Source organism: Bidens hawaiensis, unplaced genomic scaffold (genome assembly GCF_021521415.1).
Source record: "Bidens hawaiensis isolate Kalapana, Puna unplaced genomic scaffold, B.hawaiensis_p1.1 tig00025004_1, whole genome shotgun sequence".
NCBI lineage: Eukaryota > Viridiplantae > Streptophyta > Magnoliopsida > Asterales > Asteraceae > Bidens > Bidens hawaiensis.
This window is the reverse complement of record NW_027493971.1, coordinates 177,284-198,100: the sequence shown is the minus strand read 5'-3', so window position 1 is coordinate 198,100 and position 20,817 is coordinate 177,284. Positions and strand designations below refer to the sequence as shown.

General features: G+C 34.3%; 3 protein-coding genes across 3 annotated transcripts; 1 reads left to right on the top strand and 2 right to left on the bottom strand.

Annotated features, from left to right (window-relative positions):
• The first annotated feature begins 272 nt into the window (after positions 1 to 272).
• LOC143570518 (uncharacterized protein At1g01500-like) lies at positions 273 to 2,498 on the top strand. Its single transcript, XM_077056153.1, has 3 exons — positions 273 to 351; positions 852 to 1,630; positions 2,070 to 2,498. Exons 2-3 carry the CDS (start codon positions 902 to 904, stop codon positions 2,304 to 2,306), a joined length of 966 nt encoding a protein of 321 aa, XP_076912268.1. The 5' UTR covers positions 273 to 351; positions 852 to 901; the 3' UTR covers positions 2,307 to 2,498.
• An 832-nt stretch (positions 2,499 to 3,330) lies between these two features.
• LOC143570535 (uncharacterized) lies at positions 3,331 to 7,223 on the bottom strand. Its single transcript, XM_077056165.1, has 5 exons — positions 7,086 to 7,223; positions 6,251 to 6,427; positions 5,351 to 5,449; positions 4,460 to 4,705; positions 3,331 to 3,621 (listed from the first exon to the last, which is right to left on the bottom strand). Exons 1-5 carry the CDS (start codon positions 7,191 to 7,193, stop codon positions 3,331 to 3,333), a joined length of 921 nt encoding a protein of 306 aa, XP_076912280.1. The 5' UTR covers positions 7,194 to 7,223.
• A 1,870-nt stretch (positions 7,224 to 9,093) lies between these two features.
• LOC143570534 (uncharacterized) lies at positions 9,094 to 12,347 on the bottom strand. The gene is made up of 6 exons (XM_077056164.1): positions 10,893 to 12,347; positions 10,740 to 10,818; positions 10,214 to 10,656; positions 10,017 to 10,124; positions 9,320 to 9,511; positions 9,094 to 9,218 (listed from the first exon to the last, which is right to left on the bottom strand). The coding sequence occupies exons 1-5, from the start codon at positions 12,345 to 12,347 to the stop codon at positions 9,326 to 9,328; spliced, it is 2,271 nt and encodes a 756-aa protein (XP_076912279.1). The 3' UTR covers positions 9,094 to 9,218; positions 9,320 to 9,325.
• Between the last annotated feature and the right edge of the window lie 8,470 nt (positions 12,348 to 20,817).

Here is a 20,817-nt window from a genome sequence, read left to right as displayed (position 1 = left end):
TGACGGGCTTCTACAATAGGAGATGGTGGTGGGTTTGAGCTATCCGGTGCTTTCTGTGATCACGAACTTATGAATTAATTAGCTTTTTTAAGGTTTTTAAGGAGATCTAATCTAAAGCTAATTAATTCATGGGCTGATGATATCTGTTTGAAAGTGATTTGACTACTAAATTACCTGTGGCTTCTATTCTTTTCTGTTCAGTTTCATCATTTCACACAGATTTATTTTTCAAGATTATCTGTCTATCAAGAACTTCATTTGGGCTTTAATAATAACTTTATTATTCATTTCAAACAAAAAAAAAAGAAGCAATCGGATTAACACTTACTGGGTTTGGATCCTTGAATTCAGGTGCCTTTTCATTCCCTTTATCCGTGAATCTTGACTACTTGTGTGATTTCACGCTTAGTAAGTTGATTCGAAATAATTAATAAAAATCTCACCTTTCCATATAAATAATTGTTAATCAGTAATCACCTTATGCAATTGTTTTTATACATGTTTATTATTATTATTATTTTTAATTAGATGAGAATTTTGGTTACCAATAACTGATAAATTTGGCAATATGATTTTTTTTAAGATAGATTGAAAAAAACTAAAAATGTAATCAGGATTAATATATGTTTTATTTGCTTCACTTAATTTTATACAAATTGAATAGGATTGATGCAACAATCTTTAGAAAAAAGATGAACAATAATTAAGTTTCATACTTGTTAAATTTTAGTCAAATTGGAGGAAATTAAACACTAAATAGTCCCTAGGATTGATATATGTGTCAATGGCCTCACTTGATTTTAAATTTATTTAATACTTGATTTTTGTTATAATGTTTATTTTTAAAACAGTGTTTATATTCTTTGAGCTTATTTTCCATGAGAATTAAGCTCTCAGAACCATGGAGAATTCAAATGGAACAATCATAAAACATCCTACATACCAGACGCACACGAAACCGTTGTTATCTTGGTTCGATATACGTGTGTTCTACGTTCGGATCAGCAACTTCACGGTGGACAGTTACACACCTGAATACCTCACTCTCACCCACATCCCATTAGACCCCAACACCATTCTTGAAGTCAACAATAAAAGATGCAATCTTGACTCACCGGGTAGCTCCTGTCGCTTGAAACGAAACCGAGTGGACAAAAAGTTTGAAGAAGCTACATTTGTGAGCACCGACAGTATACGAATATCGGGTAGTGTCAGGTTCGATGTTTTCGATGGTGAAGATCTGATTCTCTCTGGGATTTTGGAGATGTCTAATGATAATAATAATAATAATAATAATAATAATAATAATAATAATAATAGTAATGGTTTTGTTGGTATGCCAAATAAGTCAAACATGAATGATGGTGAGAGATGGAGTATGAGATGTGAATCAATGGTGGGACCTGACACTCGGGTTTTGAAGGGGAAGTATTTAACGGGTTGTGACTCGATGCCACCTATGATTGAGGTTTATGTTGCAGGTTCAGTTTCAGGTGCACCGGTTATATTGACAAAGGCATTGCAGGTTAGTTTTAAAAAGAAGCAGACTCGAAAAGGGGTGTTGGATCCGATTCCCGAGGTTGATTTGAGTGAATCCAAGAAAGATGTTGCATATGGACTTGATTTTAAGGTATTTGTTGAAGTTTAAGGTTTTGTTGTACTTATGTTGGTAGCATTATTAATTTGGTGTTGGTAAATCTGACCTGTTAATAGGTCAGTTTCTGGTCGAGCCCGTGGTAATGCTTAGCTAAGCGGGTCGTGTTTGTATCAACTCGCGAATATTCGTGTCATGTTCAGGCTCACATGCCTGACACGATCTTCGGGTTCGTGCTAAATTTCCGTAAATCATTTTATTGAGATCATATAGTTTATGTAATAATATTTGGTACCTAAAAAAAAGTTGAAAATATAGGACCAGTTTTTTTTATAAAAAATAAAGTTGAAAATTTAGGATAAAACCATCATTAAATTTGTTTATTTTAAAAAAATTTAAGACAAAACCATCATTCTTTAGGAAATATTGCTATTTTATTTTATTACTTAAAATTGTCATAATTTTGTTATTGCAGGATGAAGAATATAGACCTTACAAGACTGAAAATGGGTATGATTACAGCAATAGCCTGCATTGGGGCCAACACGAGTACATGGAAGGTGAAGATGGAGCACTGACATGGTTCAATGCTGGAGTGCGGGTTGGTGTTGGTTTAGGTCTCGGAATCTGCCTCGGGGTTGGAATTGGCGTCGGTCTTCTAGTTCGTACGTATCAATCGACCACTCGAAATTTCAAAAGGCGGCTTTGGTAGACATTTTTACTGATGATGTGCGATAAGAATGTGTGGATACTCAATTCTAAAGAGTAAAAGTAAACTGCATAGACATGTAGACATTCAAAAGTAGTAGTGTTTTTGTTGTTGTGTGTTGAGTTTGTAGTCCTTTTTTTTAAATAGATTTTGTTGTATAACTTTGTAAGAGTAAATGATTTTGTGTACTAGTTGATCCGTAATATCTAAAGTTCAAGTCCCGTTTAGCTAAACGTGTTTGCAAGTCCAGCCTGAAATGGTGGCTTTTGTTAATTCATATAGCTTTAGAAATAGGAGTGTAAACAAGCTGAGCAGGGCATAAACTTGAGTTCAGTTTATGGAACTTTACTTGTGATGTCTCAAAGCTTTATTTTTAAAGTTTGTTTCAAGTTGCATTTTTAAAGCTCGAGCTCTGCGTGTTGATAGTTTGAAAGTCCGGGCCTGCTCGTTTAGCTTGTGATGACCTGAGCTAAACTCATGTCGAGTTTTATTTATTTTAAAAACTCAGACACCATTAGTCCATTATTATTAGTTTATATTAATTTTCTATGATGCATGTATAATAATGTTGTGTATATTTATAATAATAAATTTTGTATAACTTAATATATAACATTTAGTTTTTCATAAATTTATGAATAATAATTGTACTATGTAAATATAAATTTAATAAATAATAATTATATAAATAACATGCGTTAAGGTTCACAACCCTACCTAACTCAATAAGTGAAGCTCAAACTCGAGCTCCTATACTAGATGAGCTTATTTCTAGGCTCAAGCTCGACTCGATTCAATCTCAAGAGCTCGCCACATTTACATCTCTGGTTAGAAATTCACACTCGGTGTAAATTCTATGTAAAAAACATGTAAGCATGGGCTAAAGTTTTATAGCAGAGACATGAAAATCAAAATACTTAAAAAAAAAGTTTAAGCATCATAAGAAAAATTCGCAGACCAAAAGAGCTTGAGCTGCCATTGATCTAATAGCCATCTCAGTTATAGCCATCTAGACTACATACCATGGTTATGCTACCATGCTCGTTGGCTTGGCGGGCTCAGGAGCCACTGCTGCACCCGCAGTTGCAGGCTCGGTCTTTTGGTCAAACCCCCAGAATTTAGCAGCTTTGACATCATCCTGAGCCATTAATCTTGAGAAATCTTCATGATCATACTTCATGGTTGCTTTCCCACCAAACTCGGTCGGGAGGTTATCCATGTCAAAATAGGATTTCATCAACTCAACACTTTCTTTATTCTTCGGATACACAAATTTCACCTTCTGGAATGTCTTAGGATCCATAAAAATCTTTACAATCTGCAATCATGATGTATGAATAGTAGATTATATATCCATGAAAGTGAAAAAACTGAACAGAAATAAAAACCGACGGATTGGTTTTATTTTTCGTAAAAACTGGAACTATCGGTTCGTTTCGGCTTTGCATGTAAATTAAACCGAAATGAACCTAACTGAACTTTTGGATTTTCATTATTTATTTTGAGGTAATTTATAAAAGAATTAAATATTACTGTACCAAAATTATATAACCCAAATGTATAATAACCAATTAATCATTAAATAACAAAAATAACGAACCCAAATTAACTATTTTGGGCCAATTTTTTGGGCCCAAAGTTACAAGCCCAATTAGTATAACAAAAAACGAATCAGGACAGCTTTCAAAAACTCAAAAACCCAACTTTTCAATTTTTGGTTCAATTTGAGCCCAAAACCTACCCATGCTCATATCCCTAAATTACAAACTATTTATAAAAAATGGTTTAGGTTATTATGGTAAGAACTACTTTGTTGGTAAATAAAATACATAAATTAAAACATTGTATAAAGGAAATAAAAATGGTGTAAAAAACTATACCAATTATTGTTTTTAAATGTAAAACATTAATATAGTTTTATTATTTTATCAAATTATTACTACATTTAAAATGATTTAAAGTTAAAAATAAATGTGATGTACAAGTCGTTAAAGACGTGATCTATAAGTTATTAATACACTTAAGAGAGGGTTAAAACAAAAAAAAAAGGTTCTTTTTTAGTGAGGCCCACAATTTTGAACCAGCAAAACTGTGACGCCTTACCACGGATCCCTCTATGGGCTGTGGGTCAGAGATAGTGAAATTACTATATTTACCTTCCAAAAGGCTTGAAAAATTCTTGGTGGGGTGTACAAAAATGCCACAGCTAGTCTCTGAGGATAATGGTCTTGCAGTATATTAATAGTATCTTTAGCGGTTTTAATGGGTACATTAGTGGTAAACGACCACCCCGTAAAGTCAATCAACCATGCCATTTCTTCTTGACCTTCCGGAAGGTTCAGCATTGCGTTCTCCATTAAGTACACGAGGTGTCGGATCTGGTTTTCCATTGATGTTGTGTTCTGCAAGAAACCTTGTAAATTGTTTTACTCGTTTATTAATATTATTGTGTTGAAATGATATAATTTTGTAATCATATCAGACCCATTTTCATTTTATGTAAAAAGTTACAATCTTTGGAGAATGTGACTCAACACTCCCATTATAAGAGTGTAAATGAGCCAAGCCTGAGCTCGGCTCGTTTGACTTACACGAGCTTCTGTTCGAGCTCAAATTGTTTCGAGCTTTTTTTTCTAAAGCTTGAATTCGGCATGTTTATTATTTATTAATTAAATTATATACATTTTACTTAATTTTATATATTTTTTAGTTATATTTTTTTTCATAAAGCATAATATATATATATACACACACACAATATATAAATATATATACACACACACACACACACACACAATATATAAATATATATGTAAAGTATTAAATAAAAGTTATATAAATGATCGGCTCATTTAAACTCGCAAGCTGGCTCGAGCTCGATAAGCGAAGCTCGGCTAGAGTCAAGTTTTAATGAGACGATCTTGAGTGGCTCAGTGGCCGACTTGGCTCGATTATTCCCATAACGTCCAACATGCTCATTTTGGATCAATACAGCCTAACCCAACTCCTGAATCGTATAAAAAATATTCGTTTTCAACATGACTCACCTGCAACCCTGGTTTCAATATCAGAACAGTTCTTCCAACTCGGTCATGAAAGTTTGCTCTGAATAGTTTCCCTGTTTCACCCTCAACTGCAACTTCATGCTAGAATATAGTGATAAACTTGAGTAGTTAGGTGTAAGTTTTATGAGATTTAAATAATTTATCATAATTTAGGTGTGTTGTAGTGATATTTATACATAATCGTACGGGATTAAGATGGCATACTGGTCAAAACAGGCAATTTTTAACAACGGTTACGCAGGCCATGCAGTTCCCGCAGGCAATTTCCCCTTTTACTTTATAAATGATTAGTTTATTAAAAATGATTACAGAAACTAGAAGGCTAGTATGTTTTTCTAATAAAGAGATTTAAGAGGTTGTAAGCATTTATATACAATTTGTCACTTTCTATCTGTTTGACCTGTTCCATTTTCACCAAGTCTTTAGATTTTACCAATTTGACTCAATATAGGTAATTATATAGGGGTTGTCATGTCTAACACATTTAATAAACGGGCCATGTTCAGATGAACTTATTTAACCTGTTTAATAAAACAAGTAAGCCCACCAACCTGTTATGTTAGATTAAACACGTCAACCTCTTAACCCATTTTTACAACACACTAATCAAATTAGCATGTTTACAACTTGATTACTACCCATCAACCTGTTTGATGTGTTTAGACTTTAGATAAACAAGTTAAACAGGTCGCATCACATGATATTAAACATGTGTGGGTTAGGGTTGATATTTTTACTCGAATATATATATGGGCCCCAACCGGCACGAATGACATCCCATATACAAACACAAATCAAGCCATATTTAGGTAAACAGGTTAAAATTGCCACATCTAATTTCTATTTTCTAATCATTAAAACTAATAAAAAGCAAACACTAACCCAACGGATTTCTTCAGGCTTATAAGTTGATCTCCAAGTGAGTGTTTCTTCCAACATCTTTTTTGCTTTCTCTACGTTCCAATTTCGGGCTTCCAAATATCTTCTCAAGCACGCATCAGTGCAGTACAGTAACTTACGCCCAGTGAGCGGTCCAAGAGCATCTTTGAGCTCATTGACCTGCATTGACCACAACCAGAAAGTAATCACTCACAAAAACAATTGAAGAAAACTTTAATTCCCAATATTTTGATGTAACTAAAAACAAATTATTATTCAGAAACCTGTCATAATTGTTGTTAGGCTTATAAACGAACTGAGATAACACGAACAGGGAATGTTCGTGTTCGTTTGTTTAACTTTAACCAAACAAACAGCCGAACACGAAGAATTAAACGAACAGAGTTTCTAGTTCGTGATCGTTCGTTAAGAAAATGAGTTTGTCGTTTATGTTCGTTCGTTAATAGTACAAACAAATGGTTCACGAACATAAACGGATACAAACTAATCAACATAACTGCGTGAACACAAATTAAGAAGAAACATGGTCATCAATAAATTGGACTAATAAAACTAGAATAAATTGTAACTGGTGATACGTTGAGTTAATAAAACTAGACAAACCGTAATGGGCGTAAATCTTTTAATGAAAATGTAAACAAATTTAAACAAACATAAATAAGCAAATGAGACATGCGTTCATGTCGATTCATTTAACTAAATGAACAAAAAAAATTGTTCACTTCCATTCATTTATTAAATAAACGAAGATAAACTAACTTCCCCCCCGGACGATTCACTGAATGATCGGTTCGTTTACAGGCCTAAGTGTTGTTACCTTGGATTCTAATTGCAACTCAGGCTGCTCCTTCTCTTGCTGTTGCTGTGAAGACCCGTGACGCCAAAAGATGGACATGCTGACAACTAAATTATCCATAATAAACATGATACATAATAAGTAAAAAAGTTTTAACAAAAAAATTAAAATGTGCATCAATTTCAGATGTGTAAGTCCTTAAAAGCTTGTTAAAAACAAAACATTGAACAGAGGATCTAACCTGCAAAGAAAGCTAGTTCGATGAAATGAAAGTTAAGCTCACAATATGCAAATTTGAATATGATATATAGTATGTATAAAGAAAATTAGCAACATATATATCAGTAAACAGATAAAGCTATTGATAACAATACTATTTAACAGCTTTCAAAAAGTTTAATCATTTAAAAAAAATGTATCCAAAATTCAGTAGGATGTTAGAACATAAATGCATGCATACCAAGGAATAATTTTTATTACTGTTGCATAATACTTTCAACAAATGTGTGAAAAACTAATAATAAATCCATGAAAATAAATAAGCAAATAACAGAGTCCTTGAATTCTATTGTTGCTTAACACCTACCTGATCTAGCTTAACCTAACTAACTCAATTTTAGAAGCATGCATTAACACCAGATAATCAAATCAATCCAAATCGGATATCCGAAATTTATAAATAATAATTTATTATTTAATAATTTCGGATGAAAATTTTCAAAATCACTATCCGAATTCCATTGAAGCAGATGATTAAGTAAATTAGCCTACGAAACCCTAACTGGTTAATTCAATCAATCAGACACGCACAGAAGCGAAAACATGAAACCAACAGATGTTAAGCATGAATCATAACAGATACAATATAACATGTCGATTTCCAGAGCTATAGGAAGTAATTACAAACATATTATCAGAATGTAGGAAAAACGCATCAAAAGAAAAAAAGGTGAATTGGCGTTTGTACGCACCGTTGATCGATCGGAAAGTAAAAGTAATAAGGCGATCTGGAGTGGATGAATTATGAGCTTACTTATACTTAATATGTGAAGGAAGAATGGTTGTGGTTAATTAATTGCTTGCGTCGTGTGGAAGACGAGCCGAGTGTGTGTGTGTGTATGTGTGAATTTGCAAAAGTGGAACTTGACGCGTGGGAATCATATGATCTTTTTTTTCTATTTTTGTTTTGATTTTTTTGAACGTTTGTTACATGATTAGACATTTAGACACGAGCAATATAATATAAATAGGACAATTTTAGCGTTACAGGGTGTATTCTGATTTCATTTGGCCAGATTTTTATTATTTCTTGCTTTTCTCCGGCACGTTTTGGTTCAATCTTCGCCACTAATATAATTTGAAGTTTTCGGGTTGCTAGTTTTGTAACAATGAGAAACCATCATAAACCATGTACAAGATAAGTATTTATATAATTCGTTATTTAGTTAACAGCTTCTGGTAATTCAAGTTTCAAATGTGTTTTGTTGATTATGAATTTCTAGATAATATTGAAAGTAAATTGTGGATGACAATCAAAACTACAACTTAATGCCTCAAGACAAACGAACTATTTAATCCATCTAAATTCATGTAGATGACTGGTAAAAAAGCTAGTTTTTCATTAACTTTTAACAAATGTAAACTATGTGTATTCATTATGCATATTGGTATTTTTATGCATGAAAGTTACAGAGCACCACAAAGGAGTTAAAAGGGTGTCCAAATGTTACCAAGTACTTTAGTTTATAAAGAAGCCAACATGTTTAGCAAGCATCATTGATGGGTTATACTCCCACACCTACACATGAGAAGAGTGCGAATCCATTTCATGCCACAATTGGCAAACACATATGCTGAACCAAAACTCTCAGGCTCACGCAAACCATGTTTTGTTTCAACTAAAACCTTTTCAACCCATACATTGCTAGTTTGTTACATCTGCCCACTTATAACAAAAAAATGTTTTGATCTCTCTTTTAACTGTTCAATAAGCATTCAAAATTGCACATTCCAAGCAATTAATGCAACTTTGATGACTATTTCGGCTATAAAATTGGGCTCACGGGTACAGTTTCTACGCCACAAATATACATCACCATTGTGAAACCACTTGATGCATTCTTCCTCTGTCCACCAAATCAGCACAAAACCAACCTAATCACAAAATAAATAAATAATTAAAGCAATTGCTTGAGATATGGTAACACTAAACATATCAAAAACTTGTGCCATAATAAAAATATTTAAGAACCAACCGTTATTTATTGTAAAGACGCTTCAGATTCTTCTTCAATCTGATAAAGTTTGATGTCACAAAGTTCACCTCCAGCTTCATCAGCAAAACTGATTTTCTTCTTTTCTTTTTCAAGAGGCTTGTCCTGATTTATGCTTCCCAAAGCAGGATCACCAGAAGCAGAAGTGTTATTATCCTCATTCAGTTTCTGCCCCTATTACATGAAGAATAACATACGATAACTTGAATGCAGATTAAACTTTAACACATTTAACAAGTTGTACTTACTTTGACCCGTTTAGCCAGTTCTACCCAAACTGGCCCATTTAACCCACTATAGCACTATACCCACGTTGGCCTTGTTAACTAGTTTTATCCAATTTGACCCGCTTAACCGGTTCTACCCAATTTGACCCGTTTAACCAATTCTACCCTATTTGACCCGTTTAACCCACTCCATCCGATTTGACCCGTTACATTTATGGCTAAACTTCTAAATTTGCCCAGGTATCCCTATAATACAACATGAATTGATCCCTTTCTATACAAGAAATTAAGAACGCAATTAACAGTTTTATTTTTTAAACAAGTTGAGAACTGCTTTCTGAAATTGATCATAGCAAGTTTCATAATTCTTGAAATTTCAAATGAAACAATTTCAGACTCGAGAGCTATATTTTGAACTAAGTTAGAAATGTTTACAATAAAAAAAAACAAACCATGATTTTACAGAAGCGGTTGCAGTCTCTAGCCATCATAGATAACCATTTTTTTGCAGTTCCTTCAATTTTGGTTGCACTCTTGATGACTGATTTCACCTGTAAGATCTATGAAACCAGATGTTAAGGATAGAACATAAATGCGTGCCAGTGTGTGTCATGTATATTAACAAAGAAAATTTGCCAACTTTAGTTACCTCATCAGCCTCATTTTTCAAGGAAGTCGATCGATAAGCTTCATAGAGCATTTTCTCTTCTACAATAGTCTTCATTGAGTTTAATTCACTCATTAGTTTTGATGCAAGCGACTCAATATCGTGCATCTGTCTCTGTGAAAATGCAATAGCACTCTCTGAACACCCTTCAATAGAAGTACACCCTGAGCTAAAGCGCGGAAGTGAACGACATAAACGGGGCCCATCAAGACAGCCTTTGGATGCAAAGCCTTTTTTGGTAGGGGACCCCTTTTTAATACTCCTAGGTTTCTTAAACACATGTTTGGAGCTCATAACAGCTTTGTTCTGAATAAGTTGTGAAGCCTGTTGAGAATGTAAATTTGATTCTGTATCCTCAACGTCTGATTTAGTTGATGAAAACTTGTTCTCAGCTTGTCCTCCGAAGTTCAGTTTCTCCTTGCATTCTGAAAAATAAACATTAAATATCATATATCATGTGATGTTAAAGGTAAAAGAACATGTAAGAGTCCTGTATCTATTGGCTTACTGAAATGATCCATGTCATCTAATGACTCTGCAGATTTCATAGCCTGACAAAGCTTTTCCTGAGAGTTTGGAGAAATGAACTGTGGAATACACACATGGTAAGCATATTTCATAATAAAAACAAATCATTTGTTTATGAACTCATTATTCATACCTTTCTTGTCAAAGGAAGCCTCTCCAGTTGTCGAATCACTGATTTTTTGTCATTATAATCCAATTTCACTTCTGAATCTGCATTTACAGGGACAGCTGATTTCTGCTCCTGAATAATAGAAATGCCCTTGGAAACTAAAGATTCGTTGTCAGAACTTGAATTTGAATCTGCATCGGTATTCTTTGATGCTAAACTTTCATTCTCCTCAAAATTAGGTGACTTGGCCTCCATGGACACCACATCTTCATTGTGTTCATCATTGATTGTTGGAGTTAAATCTTGAACAGCAGAGATGTAATCAACTTGCTCAGGTGTCTGCTGAAGATAGAGTTCACTTTGAGAGCAATCGGTTTTGGCATCATCAGATATAGGTGATTTGGCATCCATGGAAACCACGTCTTCATTGTGTTCATCATCAATTATTAGAGTTGAACCTTGAACAGCAGAAATGCAATCAACTTGCTCAGGTGACTGCTGAAGATAGAGTTCACTTTGAGAGCAATCAGATGCTATAGTTTCTTCATTATCCATCTCCATGTTCTTGATATCATCGAAACTATCATTGGAAGCTTCATTAAGTTCACATTTTTCACCTTCCTCAGAAACAGTTAGTTTGGCCTCCATGGAGACCACATCTTCACCATGATCACCATCCACCGTTGGATCAGAATCTTGAGCAACAGAGATGTGATCGGCTTGCTGAGGTGTCTGCTGCAGGTAGAATCGACTTAGAGAGCAATCAGATTTGCTTACTGTTGAATCTTTATACAAAGAATCATTTGTCGGTGAGCTTAGAATTAATGGCGATTGGTTCACACTTTCTATAGTTTCTTCATCGCCCATCTCCATGATGTCATCCAAACTATCAAATATAGCTTCATTAAGTTCACATTTTTCCCCTTCATTTGTAAATGATTCTGATCTCCCTCTTGTATCATAACTGTTTTCAAAATACTCAACTTCAGGAACTTCAACTTTGACCTTAACAAGTGCAAAATCCTCACTTGGATAAGATGTAACTAACTGAGTCTTTCTAGAAGACACCCTTTTAGACCGTGAACTCTTTGAACCCTTAACTCTAAATTTACACAGTGGCTCAGTGAGGTCACAATCATCCTCCTCTGCTTTTGGGGTCAGAAGAACAGACTCTGAAGCTTTCCTTTTCTTCTTTTTAAGCTTTTTCTTAATTTGTGACAATGTAAGTTCCTCAAGACTGTTATCTTTTGATGGAAAATTGGTTTCATACTCTTCAACAACATAACTGTTTCTTTCCCTTGTTTCTCTATCAGCCAACTGCGGAGATGTATTTTCAGCATTTGCATGTTGATATATTTCTTCTAGCATTTTGAACTTGGGACTTGGTCTTCCACGTGTATCCATGCTGTGAACTTTTGTCACTAAGCCAACCTTAATACTCGAAATAAAATGAGAAGAATTGCAACCTCGTAAAGCCATTGTTGGCAATCAACCCAACACACTCTTTAGAGTATTACTTCAAACTCAAAGCGTGCTGGAATTGTTACGTGACGTCCAAAGAAGACACCTGATAGAATTAAACAATGACTTCATAAATAAATAAAAAGTACCGAAAGTTTTAAGCATGTGAAGCAAGTAAACACCCAAATTTTGCAATAAGACCTAAAACTTAACAATGCTAGTTACATCAAGTCACTGGCAGTGTGTTTCCAGTTAGAACAACATCTAATAAGCTAAACACATAACAAGTTTAAGATCCGGAACGTGAAGCTTAAACTCAAAATCAAATACTTGAACAATAACAGTATCTATTTAGCTAATAATTGTAAGTCATGTTATCATACTGTAACCTCCAAATTTAATAAATTCACTATATCATCAATTTAGCTATAACATAAACCATAAGAATACCAGTTATACATTTAGTTCAGCATATCCTGGCAATGTCACATATTAAACAAACACAGTCCTGGAGACAACCAAGTAGTGCTCAAATCAATACCAATTTGCATACTAGTAATAATAAGTGTTGGGAAAATCGGAAAAAAAATCGGCGACTAATAAGTAATCAAAAGTCATCTGACTAAATTTTAGCTAATCGGGCAAATTACCCCTGTCGGGTCTAGTCAGACCAAATCGCCGACCAAAACTCTGTAAATTACATAGCAATGTGTAAGTGTGTGTCCGTGTGTATAAAACTTAAAGCTACAAATAAAAATTCCAATCCGATTAGTCGGTAAACACTGCTAATAACATGAATCTGGCAAATCTAAATCAATAACCTTAAATACATGAACACAAACCCTAATTATCAAACAAATCAATAGAGATCTATCAAGCACGTAGCACATAATCGAACTAATGTATAAAATAAGCACGGATTGAAATTTCTGAAGAGTAATTTGCAAATTTGTACCTGAATTATAGATCGTTAGTGTTTTCAGATAGAAGTGAGATGTAGTTGGATGGATTCGGATTAGAGGTTGGGCGGTGGAGACGAGGGAGGGAATATATTTGGATTGGATTAGATCTGGCGCCAACGGGCCAACACGTTTGGCGGCAACTAGGGTTTTGAATTGGCAGACCAAATTAGCTTAACCCTACTGTGGTCCCTGGTGGTAGCACGGTAATTTTGTCTTTGATTGGGGTTTGTTTATATTTAACTATATTTTATCCCCCGGGGGTTATTTTATATTATTCGTTTTTAATATTTATATATGTGTGTATTTTGATTTTAATTTTATTTATTATAAGAGATTTAATAATTAATATACCTCAAGTTTGATGATAAAATGGTTTCACAAATAAATGATATTTTATAATCCGATTTAAAAATTATCTGAGTTTGGTGATACCCAATACCCGTTTAGTTTCTTAATTATAAATAATATATATTTTTTAAATAAAATATGATATTAATTTTTAGTATATCTCTATTTTATAGGATTTTCATATCAAATATTTGATTAGATTAATTTTTAATACAATGAGATGTTATAACTCGTTTAAGAGTTATCTGGGCTTGGTGAGACATTAACCTGTGAATTCGGGTTAAATGCGTGAGAAGCCTTCATTTACAAATAATGCAATATATGGTTTGAGAGAATGATTGTTTTACATTTTTTGTTTTTTAATATTTATTTTTTGGATTTTAATTTTCTTTATTGTAAGAGAGTTGATAACATACTTAGGGTTTGATGATGAAAATATTTCATAAATAAATGATATGTTATAACCCGTTTAAAAGCTATCTGGATTTGGTGACCCATGACCAGCTTATGTTTTTACTATAAAATTGTTTATTAATTATAAATAAGGGTTAGGTTCAAATAAGAAGTTTGATTTTCCTAAGAATGCTAGAAAGGAAGGTATTTTAGTCTAATACTTTAATATCAAAACCCACTTACTTTAATCTCAAAACCCACTTAAATTAATTTCAAAAACCCACTTACATAAAACCCAATTACATCTTCACTCATCTCTTACAACCACCACCACTCCACCGCCCATCGCCACCACAACCGTCACCCACCGCCACCACCTCGCCGGAAAAGTCCGAAAAAACACAATGAAAAAACACACAATGGAAACATACACTATGAAAAAAAAACACAATGATAAAAACACAATTCTATGACACAATGTAAATAACACAACGAAAAAAACACAATAAAAAATACTATTGTATAACACAATTTTGTAAAACACGATTCGGTAAAACACAATTTGTAGAAAACCCACTAATTTTTTTAAAATTTTTATATTACAATATGGTACTCATATAAAAGATAAAAAGACACTCGTTATTATGGTGAATTTGTTTTTCAATAAAAAAGGTCGTAAAAAAGGTTATGTATGTTTTAAAATAATGGGGAAATTTGGCATATGCCTTGCATGTGGAGAGAGAAAGTCAACAAATGTGTTATTTCTTTTATGCCCTTTACCTTGTGTTCACACTTGATTTCCTCCTAGACTAATCTCAACCCTCCGTATTTAAAATCAATTAACAATATTACTTCTTATCCTTCCTACAAGAAGTATACTTCCTATTATAACCTAACCCTTATAAATAATATCATTTTCTTTTTAAATTGGATATTGAATTTTAGTATAGCCATATTTTATAAGATTTTCATATCAAATAATTTGTAAGATTAATTTTTAATTTAACGAGATGTTATAACTCGTTTAATAACTATATGGTTTTGATAAGATCCATACCCATGAATTTGAGTTAAATCAATGAGATACCTTCGTTTAAAAATTAAGCAATCTAGTGGCTTCCATAAAATGAGGGGAGGGGGCGACCACATAGAGACACGTAGGATTTTAGGTGTTTCGTTTATATATATTACAGATTAGATTGTTACTATTAACTAGGTATGGCAACGGGCCAGGTTCGGGCCGGTTATTGGTAATCTAATGTCCATACTTGTTTGTAAAACTGTGTCCCATTACCCTGCTCATTACCAGTAAGGTATTTGTCAGACTATCAGGCATACCACAGGTATCGGGTACACTGTCACACCCCGACCAATGAAGGCGGAAACATCGAGGCGCGACATGATTGCTCATTGCACAATGACACTATAAAGTTACAATATTTAAACAACTCATTTAAATTCATATCATCATAAATAACACAACAACTGTTCATACAAAATGCCAAATAGATATATAAACAAATAACTTGTTCTTTTATTTTCTAATATCCTAAAGCCAAGATAATAAGTTTCTTCAAGTAATCCAATCAAGCTAACATCAAACCTGTAACATTGCATAAAATAGAGTTTGTCAACACGAAGGTTGGTGAGCAATTTTCATAGTTTTGGACAATAAGTATATAGTATGAAATCCACAACTAGTATATGAAAACAATAAATAACAGCAACAATTTAGATAATAAAACCATCAATAATAATACATTGACGACAATAATGAAATCGTCAATAAGAATACATTGACGACACCTTTCTATATGGGGATACCATATATACTCGGAATTAACGTATGATCATACTTTGATGAGGCTACCCGCCTTAGCATTCAAGAGGCTACCCGCCTTAGCATTCAAGAATTTGCACATAATCATGTAAAACATATAACACCAAATCGAGCATTTATTTAAGTAAACATATACAATACGTGTTGTGGTTTAAGACTCAAGTATAAATCATTTGAATTTGAATAAGTATGCAATGCCACCCCCAATACGAAATATGGAAAACGGGGGATGAAAAAGTACTCACATTAACAAGTAACTTGAAAGATAGTGTCGTGAATAATCGGAGAGATCGGTTTAACGAGCAAGACCTATATTAAACGGGTCTTGTGTTAGTAGGTAGTCTTGGAAGGGTTTAAAATAAAATACATGACAAATAAATTAAATAAATAAAGTTTAGGATTTAAAATGTAAATATTTGAGAAATTAAAGAAATGAGTTTCGTAAAATAAGTTTACTCGAAACCGGATCTCGGTATTCTATTCATTAGTTTTTTTCTTTTTTTTGCTCAACCTATGTTAAGTAATAATGTGGGTTAAAATGCAATATTGCAAAACCCTTGGTTATAAGAATACCCAAAACGAGGTTTAAACGAGTGTTCGGGTTTGTCGGTTCGAGACTTGATAATTGACCAAGCTCACAGTTAACTTCCCAAAATAATAAATGTTATGAGATAACTCAATAAAATCAAAATAGACTTAACCAAGTATGTAGTTCTATTGCGAAGAACCTTAACGTTCGTTAAGCGAGTATACGACCTTATCGGTTCGAACTTGTTATAAGATCAAGTTGGTTACCGACATGCCAAGTATGTTTAGAAACTAACTAAAATTGATTTAAAATATAATCTTGAAGAAAAATATGAGTTTTGGTGGCTAAAAACACACTTGTGTGTCTTAAGCGAGTGAACTCGGTTTAGTTCGGTTTTTGGTTCGGTCCTTGTAAGGCCCCGTCACCGGTAACCCTACTTTCGTGTTGGATTTACTCATAAACGCAGTTCTAAATATCAGAGTTAATTAAAACATTCGCGGAATTTAAAAACTTTCATAACAAAACACGTCTTGTCTTAAAACATCATTTTGTCTTTCAAAATAAACGAAACATTAAACTTAAACGTCTTGAGTCTTTCGATGCCAGCCTCTTATTCAGTGCCACGTGTCTCCTCAAGCGAGCTGCCTCATCCTACTCACCTGCGTGCATACTAAAAGTCAGCTACGCTGAGTGAGTTCTAGTTAATCATACACTATACAATACACATAAACTTATATTCTTTCATTCATACTTTCTTACTTTCATACTTTATTTTGTATTAACTTACTTTCATATCTTACGTTATAAAGAGCATTACGCCCTACATTCCTCGAGTATTATTAGGGCTCGGTACCCTCCTTCCTCGAGTATTATTAGGGCTCGGTACCCTCCTTCCTCGAGTATTATTAGGGCTCGGTACCCTCTTTCCTCGAGTATTATTAGGGCTCGGTCCCTCTTTCCTCGGATATTAGTAGGGTTCGGTTCCCTAGTTCTCGAATATTAGTAGGGTTCGATTCCCTCTTCGTTACCATACAACCATCCTTTCCTTCTTTTATTAACTTTATCACATTCATACACATAAGCATACATATCATACTTACCTTATACTTAGCGTTACAACCTGACAGTACGTGCAATATCCGAAGATCGTTCACGTACCATCAAGCAATCATTCATACATATCACATCATTCACATAAGGCATACACTTATCTCTTAGGATAAGCGTATTAACAAACATATCGAGTATGCACACAGCCCCGGAAACATACACATAAATGGGGCTAGAAACTCACCTGAACACGGTTACGTTCACCGTTAATCGTAATCCCTTTATTCAGTTGTGCACGGCTGACTGTATAACAAGTATACGTATCAATTAACTATCACTTCTCATATTGCATTTCTATCTTTATATGACCCACAACGAACGGGGGTCCGGGGGCAGCGCCCCTGGCAGCGAGGTCTAGGGGCGGCAGCCCCTAGCAGGGTCCAAGGGGCAGAGCCCCTGGCTGGGGTCGAGCTGTTTTATTTACATTAACTGCCTTAGCACATTTTTCATTAGGTTTTTAATTTATTTTCTAATCGAACTTGACTTTAGGCGAAGTTAAACCTTAGGCGAACCTAGCTTTAGGCGAAGTTAAACCTTAGGCGAACTTAGCTTTAGGCGAAGTTGTCATCATGCTAACTTAGCTTTAGGCGAAGTTAACCTTAGGCGAACTTAGCTTTAGGCGAAGTTGTCATCAGGCGAACTTAGCTTTAAGCGAAGTTAACCGTAGGCGAACTTAGCTTTAGGCGAAGTTGTCATCAGGCGAACTTAGCTTTAGGCAAAGTTAACCTTAGGCGAACTTAGCTTTAGGCGAAGTTGTCATCAGGCGAACTTAGCTTTAGGCGAAGTTAACCTTAGGCGAACTTAGCTTTAGGCGAAGTTGTCATCAGGCGAACTTAGCTTTGCAGGCGAAGTTGTCATCAGGCGAACTTAGCTTTGCAGTGAAGTTGTTATCAGGCGAACTTAGCTTTGCAGGCGAAGTTCATCAGGCGAACTTAGCTTGCAGGCGAAGTTGTCCAGCTGCGCTACTGTTCGTTCTTAACTCCCTTAATCATCTTCGTTTCTTAACCAAATAACTCGATTTATGTATCCACGGAATCGTCTTACCAGCGCCTACAAACCCCAACCTTCAAATCGACCTAACGTCGATGTTTAAAGGGTGCGATTTAGGCATATAGGTTACGGGTTCTTTTATCAATCGATTAACCCATCAAATCATAACCATTTTCAGTAAGTTTAGCTTTGTTGGATTCGTTTTTACCATACAAACACAGATCTATCATTTCTATACTAATCCAAACCTAAACGAACAAGTTCTCGATATAAACGTACCGTAAATGAGTCGAACTACGAACACGAGCTGGTCTTGCTGCTTTGGTTCGTCACGACGATTTAGCACCAACAAGCTCGGGTCCTCGTCTATGGATCTTGGTTCGGGTCGTGTGCGTTTTGGAGTGTGTTGGAGAATAAGATGGAAATGAATGATGGTTTAGGGTTTAGGGGATATTTATATCCCTTAAAGCCCATGGACCTAAGGCCCATTCTCATTTAACCCATCTCAATTAATCTAAGTCCATGATCCGTTCTTTACTCAATATTAATTAATTAATAACGCGAAATCACAAAACGTAACTTTCTTTATTCAACATTATAAATTTTAGGATGTTACAGTCCTTGACTCGGAATAAGACCGGGATGGTTACCACATACCCAATTACCATGGAACTTGTAAAATAACTTATAAATAATAATACTCAAGTTTTACATTCAAAAAGTTAACAATAAAGCTTTTAAACAAAAGTTCGGTTTTTTGTTCGGTCATTGACTCGGAATAAGACCGAGGATGGTTACCACATACCCAATTACCATGGAACTTGTAAAATAACTTATAAATAATAATACTCAAGTTTTACATTCAAAAAGTTAACAATAATGCTTTTAAACAAAAGTTCGGTTTTTGGTTCGGTTCTCAACTCGGGATGAAACCGAGGCTAGTCACCACATACCCAATACCATGGAACTTGACAAATATGAACAATAAACTAAAATATGTAGAAGTTAAGCAAGTATAACAAGTTATATGGTTAGATTTGTTAAATATACAAACAATGACTACAAAGTCCTCCATGTAACCTTGCCTTACTAGCCCGACATTTCAACCGGCCGAGACCGGAGAAATGAAAGACCGAAGGTAAACAAGGAGTGTATATTATATATATGTTGTAACATCAAGCTTTAAGTGTTGAGAAGTTAGTTAAAATGAAAGATTAGCTTATGAAGAACAACCTTAGAATTCAAGAATTTGAGAGAGAAATTAAAAAATGAGCAAACACAAATGAAAAAGATGGGTGTGTATATATAGAGTAAGTTGAATGGGTCTTTCATAAAGGGTGTTTCATGAAAATGGGTTGGTTATAGACCCAAGAAGCACAAACTACAAATGGGTCATTCAAGTCTCCATTTTGGTAGTTTTAGTCCATGGAGTTCGTTTTGAGCGTTTTCGGGGAATTTTAAGAACCGAAAAGGGTGTTTTTTTATCCAACAACTATAAAACAAATATTTAACATATAATTCATCATTTTGATAATATCGAAAGGTTCGGGATACAAAACGGGTCGGGTTTGCATTAAGAATACAAGTATAAAATAACCCGAAATTGACAAATGTCACATATACCCGTTGGGATTTTCAATTATATTTTTTTATCAGTATAGTTCTTTTTTACGTTTTATTCATACAACCATTACGAATTAAAATAAATACACTTCATATATATATAAGTATTACAATAAATAATATCATTATAATTTATAATACACACACTTCACTAGTTCACAACCTATAAGATACAAAAGAAAATTAGGGTATATGATTTGGGTATATGGTTCGGGTAAAAGGGCATGCAATTTCGGATAATCGGGCATGGTATAATCTAATCCATACCAGGGCCATTTGGGTATACCCGTCCCATTTATTTCAGGTTTCGAGTATACCCGTCGAGCTCGGGCTTTTTTGCCATCCCTACTATTGATTTGCATTTGATTAAGACCTGCGCATGGTTTTATTAATCAATGTGTAGTTGATGGCTACAAAATGGGGGCGGTTTTTGACACGTGACACTACGTCAGTAGATGGGTGATTTTCATTTTAGAGGTGTAGTGGTGTTCTAGCCTCATCACATCATATGTATGTATATATATATATGCGTGTGTGCGCGCGCGTGCGTGTGTGTTACACACACAATAATAATAATAACAATAAACAAACAAGCACGGCAGGTGACAAAAACCAGTCCCCCCCCCTTGTCGCTCATCTTTTTTAAAAGGTGTTTTTGCTTTTTAAAAATCAAATAAGCATGTTTGAAAAGCT

Coding starts and splice junctions, on each gene's coding strand:
- LOC143570518 (XM_077056153.1), top strand. CDS start 902: ATGGAGAATTCAAATGGAACAATCATAAAACATCCTACATACCAGACG. Junction 1,631..2,069: donor CATATGGACTTGATTTTAAG/GTATTTGTTGAA, acceptor TTGTTATTGCAG/GATGAAGAATATAGACCTTA.
- LOC143570535 (XM_077056165.1), bottom strand. CDS start 7,193: ATGTTTATTATGGATAATTTAGTTGTCAGCATGTCCATCTTTTGGCGT. Junction 5,450..6,250: donor AGCCTGAAGAAATCCGTTGG/GTTAGTGTTTGC, acceptor ACTATATTCTAG/CATGAAGTTGCAGTTGAGGG. Junction 4,706..5,350: donor TATTGAAACCAGGGTTGCAG/GTGAGTCATGTT, acceptor GGTTTCTTGCAG/AACACAACATCAATGGAAAA.
- LOC143570534 (XM_077056164.1), bottom strand. CDS start 12,347: ATGGCTTTACGAGGTTGCAATTCTTCTCATTTTATTTCGAGTATTAAG. Junction 10,819..10,892: donor GGCTTCCTTTGACAAGAAAG/GTATGAATAATG, acceptor TGTATTCCACAG/TTCATTTCTCCAAACTCTCA. Junction 9,512..10,016: donor ACCGCTTCTGTAAAATCATG/GTTTGTTTTTTT, acceptor TTCATGTAATAG/GGGCAGAAACTGAATGAGGA.